Below are 5,000 nucleotides of genomic sequence, written 5' to 3'. Positions count from 1 at the left end.
TTTATGGTGTTGATCTTGACTAAATGTCTTTATATCGCTTTACGCGACTTGTTTTTACATTGACTACGAGTTTGAACATAGACAAGGGTGTGTGTGTATGTATATAATTATGTATGTGGGGGACGTATCACAATGAAATCTAGTCCTGAGGAGGACCATTGTTTTAGTACCTAGACCAGACACGTGTTTCGACGTTATTGTGTCTCATCATTGGTCAGGTGGTACAGATGGCGAGAGCTGTCAACCCATGGTTTCCAACTAAGAAGCAAACCACTCTCTGAATGGTAGCTTCTGTTGGCATGGGAGACTACCCTCATCTGACAACCCCAAGGCGATATCTGTGAAGGGAAACACTTTGATTTAAGGCCAAAGTGTGGATTAATATTTATTAAGAAAGAATCTAGAAATGTATTCAAGTTTTAACCAAGAAATTAGGTTAAAACAAGAGAAATTAAAAAAAAAAGCCTAAAGGGAGGTAACACTATACCAGCCTGCAGATCCAGAAATGGATACGCGAACAAGTGAGATCTATTTCTTAAAAGGTGAAACAGGAAAAGCGGTCAATTTTTCACTGCCGTTCAACACATGCCTTTGGTAAAGAAGAAGTCTTCTGCAAGACGTTTCCAATTGGATCGCTTTAAAGGCGATGCAACTTTCACGGTGACCAAATTATAAAACATCAGAAGTTGTGAAAGAAACAATTGAAAGTCAGCAGAGACTTTCTTTTGAGATTTGTTAAAATCTCTTAGCAGTGCGAAAGAGAGAGAAGAAAGTATCCCTTCACCGACAACCTATTGGGAGCATCAGACCCTCCTCAGGGGGGGACCGAGATTTACAAAGCAAAGTCCCTTTGTGGGGGACGTATCACAATGAAATATAGTCCTGAGGAGGACCATTGTTTTAGTACCTAGACCAGACACGTGTTTCGACACTATTGTGTCTCATCGGTGGTCAGGTGGTACATATGGCGAGAGCTGTCAACCCATGGTATCCAACTAAGAAGCAAACCACTCTGTATATATATATATATATATAAATCAAATTGTTTAGTCAAATCAAAGTGTTTCCCTTCACAGATATCCTCTTGGGGTTGTCAGATGAGGGTAGTCTCCCATGCCAACAGAAGCTACCATTCAGAGAATGGTTTGCTTCTTAGTTGGATACCATGGGTTGACAACTCTCGCCATCAGTACCACCTGACCACTGATGAGACACAATAGTGTCGAAACACGTGTCTGGTCTAGGTACAAATACAATGGTCCTCCTCAGGACTAGATTACCTTGCGATACGTCCCCCACAAAGGGATTTTGCTCTGTAAATCTCGGTCCCCCTTGAGGAGGGTCTGATGCTCCCAATAGGCTGTCTGTGAAGGGATACTTATTTCTCTCTCTTTCTCTGCTAAGAGATTTTAACAAATCTCGGAAGAAAGTCTCTGCTGACTTTCAATTGTTTCTTTCACAATTTCTGATGTTTTATAATGTGGTCACCGTGAAAGTTGCATCGCCTTTAAAGCGATCCAATTGAATAAAGCAGAAAACTTCTTCTTTACCAAGTCCTGTGTTGAACAGCAGTGAAAAGTTGACCGCTTTTCCTGTTTAACCTTTTCAAAATTAGATCTAACTTGTTCGCGTATCCATTTCTGGATCTGCAGGCTGGTACAGAGTTACCTCCCTTTAGGCTTTTTCAAATTTCCCTTGTTTTAACCTAATTTCTTGGTTAAAACTTGTCTAAATTTCTAAATTCTTTCTTAATAAATATCAATTCTACACTTTGGCCTTAAATCAAAGTGTTTCCCTTCACAGATATCCTCTTGGGGTTGTCAGATGAGGGTAGTCTCCCATGCCAACAGAAGCTACCATTCAGAGAATGGTTTGCTTCTTAGTTGGATACCATGGGTTGACAACTCTCGCCATCAGTACCACCTGACCACTGATGAGACACAATAGTGTCGAAACACGTGTCTGGTCTAGGTACAAATACAATGGTCCTCCTCAGGACTAGATTACCTTGCGATACGTCCCCCACAAAGGGACTTTGCTCTGTAAATCTCGGTCCCCCTTGAGGAGGGTCTGATGCTCCCAATAGGCTGTCTGTGAAGGGATACTTATTTCTCTCTCTTTCTCTGCTAAGAGATTTTAACAAATCTCGGAAGAAAGTCTCTGCTGACTTTCAATTGTTTCTTTCACAATTTCTGATGTTTTATATATATATATATATATATATATATATATATATATATATATATATATGTCATGTTTTCTCTTAAACTGTGCTCAGAATTACTGAAAATAGGTTAAGTATAAGTGTTTCGTTCGCACGCATAGAGGTGACGAGCATGACCCGTCTCGGTCTTCGGGAGTGGTTAGTCGAGACTATCTAAATATAGTCTCGGCGATGACTGTTTATTGGTGTTGTTCTTTGTGTTTGATACCGACACATTGACTAAATGTTTTTATATCGATTCACGCGACTTTTTTCTCATGAGTTTACATTGCCAGCAAATGTCCACCATTTCAGGATATAAGCAATGGTCGGTACAGGGGAGCCCTACTGGCAGCTGAAGCCGTGGCCCAGTTTTTCCCAGTAGAGCGAGAGAGCAAGCTGATCATGGACGTGGCCTGTGGCACTGGGAGGGTCGCCGAGGAGGTTCGTATGCCAACTTCTTCTTTGTTCATAGGCTGAAACTCCCACGTTCACTCTTGTTTTTGCACGAGTGGATTTTTCTACGTGTATGCCCGTTTTTATCCCGCCATTCAGGCAGCCATACGCCTCTTACGGGGGAAGTATACTGGGTATTTTCGTGTTTCTATATGTGCACACGAAGGCGGATAAGCCACAATCAGGTCTGCACATCAGTTGACCTGGGAGATCGGAACAATCTCCACCCTTTACCCACCGGGCGGCCGTGGCCGGGATATGAACTCACGACCTTCCGATTAGGAGGCCGATGTCTTATCCACTAGGCCACAGCGCCCGTCCGTGTGCCAACTGATTTATGAATGTTTGCAGTTGATTACTTTTGAAAAACGTAACTAATTGCACCAACATTTGCACCAACATATTTCGTTTTTGGGTTTTTTCCCTGCATTAGGTCCGTATCTCCTCAAAGTGTGTGTGTGTGTGTGTGTGTGTGTGTGTGTGTGTGTGTGTGTGTGTGTGTGTGTGTGTGTGTGTGTGTTTGTGTGTGTGTTTGTGTTTGTGTTTGTGTGTGTGTGTGTGTTTGTATGTGTGTGTTTGTATGTGTGTGTATGTATGTGTGTGTGTGTGTGTGTGTGTGTGTGTGTGTATGTATGTGTGTGTGTGTGTGTGTGTGTGTGTATGTATGTGTGTGTGCGTGCGTGTGTGTATGTGTGTGTGTTTGTGTGAGTGTGTGTGTGTTTGTTTGAGTGTGTTGTGTGTGTGTGTGTCTGTGTCTGTGTCTCTCTGACTGTCTGTCTGACTGTCTGTCTGACTGTCTGTCTGTCTGTCTGTCTGTCTGTGCAAGTTAAGTACAAAGGATTCAAATACATGCACGATAGTTGTGAAAAAGATAATGTAGTTAATTGGCTTGGAGCAGGTGGATGACACATTAATTAACATTCATGTATTGTTCTGTATTGCTGGTCAGCAGGCAAACTGTTGTTGTAATGACTGTAGCTTTCTTGCGCTTGGACCTCACACAATAGAGGACAACCGTTTCTTTGCAATGGCTTCATCTTATCGATTGTTCGTGAGCGTCAAATGTTTACGACGTTTTCAGAAGGTGATTAAAGCTGTGGTCTATTTATGACTATCCGGGGCTAAGAGTTTGAAAAGAGAGGACTTAGAATCATGTACCGAATTCGATACAGCAAACACAGCCCGAAACCCCATCTATACGGCGTGTATGGCCTTGAGAGCTTCAGTTAACGCTTGAATTTTGCCGTGGTAACATCCAGTTTGCTCTCTGGGAGCTGAGCATACTTGTCAAGAGGGATCGAGCAGTAAAAATAAACGCCTGGGCAGAGATTGGAACTCAAGACCTTGAAATGTCGGGGCCGATGTCTTAACCGCTAGGCCACTCCACCAGTGTTGAGAAAGAGAGACAACATTCTTATTTGATATCATTCTACGCTTGAATTACCATTCATGCGTTGCAAAAACGTAAACATTGCCGTTCAAATTTTTCTTTATTTTGCAAACATGTTCCCCAGAATCGCAGTGCATGCTTACACCGCCATTCTACATGACATTCGCGCCATGCGATGGCTGCGATATCTCTATTTACAACATGCAAGAAAAAAGAGAAGAACTGTAATTGAATCCCTCCAAAGCTCTGAACATGTGCAGTTGAAAACACACATCAAAGAAATAGTTATATTCACATCTGAACAGTGGGCGGATAGAGATACGAATCATGCTGCATCAAGAATACCATACAATAAATTCATATTAATGTTTTTCCTTCTTTTTTCATAATTGGCGCGGTCGCCTAGTGGTTAGAACATCAGTCCTGAGATTTCGACGTCCGGAGTTCGAATCTCCGCCGAGGCGTTTATTTTTTCACAACAACAAATTCAAGCGTTGACTGAAGCTCTCAAGGTCATACACGCCGTATAGGTGGGGTTTCAGGCGGCGTTCAATGTACACGACTCTCAGCCCTATCTTTTCAATCCCATAGCCCCGGAAAGTCATACATAGACCACAGCTTTAAATGAACCGATAACTTTGTGCCACTGTACTCGAAAGCCTCTTCCGTTTTGCCTTCTTGTGGAGGGTGACCCTCCAAAAATGCCACCCACTAAAATGCTAATAACTCACACATCTATTTAGCGAAATACTTTATATTTGGTGTACATTAGCATGCTATGTGGTGTAAAAAGTATACACAGTTTCAAGTCTAAAGGTTAAAAGTGGTTTGATTTTTACGCGTGTTAAAACGTATTGTTCAAATTCGGATATTGTCTCCCAAGTAGGAGGTTCGACACGGAGCAGCAGCCACATTCATTCGACATAAACCCTCCAAACTTCCTGTCATTTT

At 42.2% G+C, this 5,000-nt stretch overlaps 1 protein-coding gene across 1 annotated transcript in view; it reads left to right on the top strand.

The window, feature by feature from the left end:
• Positions 1-5,000, top strand: part of LOC138951224 (methyltransferase-like protein 27) — a 15,143-nt gene that overhangs the window by 3,716 nt on the left and 6,427 nt on the right. The window contains exon 3 of the mRNA XM_070322886.1: positions 2,519-2,647. Coding sequence (XP_070178987.1) covers positions 2,519-2,647 — 129 coding nt within the window. The remainder of the gene's footprint in view (positions 1-2,518; positions 2,648-5,000) is intronic.

Source organism: Littorina saxatilis, linkage group LG16 (assembly GCF_037325665.1).
Source record: "Littorina saxatilis isolate snail1 linkage group LG16, US_GU_Lsax_2.0, whole genome shotgun sequence".
NCBI lineage: Eukaryota > Metazoa > Mollusca > Gastropoda > Littorinimorpha > Littorinidae > Littorina > Littorina saxatilis.
The sequence above is the reverse complement of the archived record's forward strand: the minus strand, read 5'-3'. Positions and strand labels throughout refer to the sequence as shown.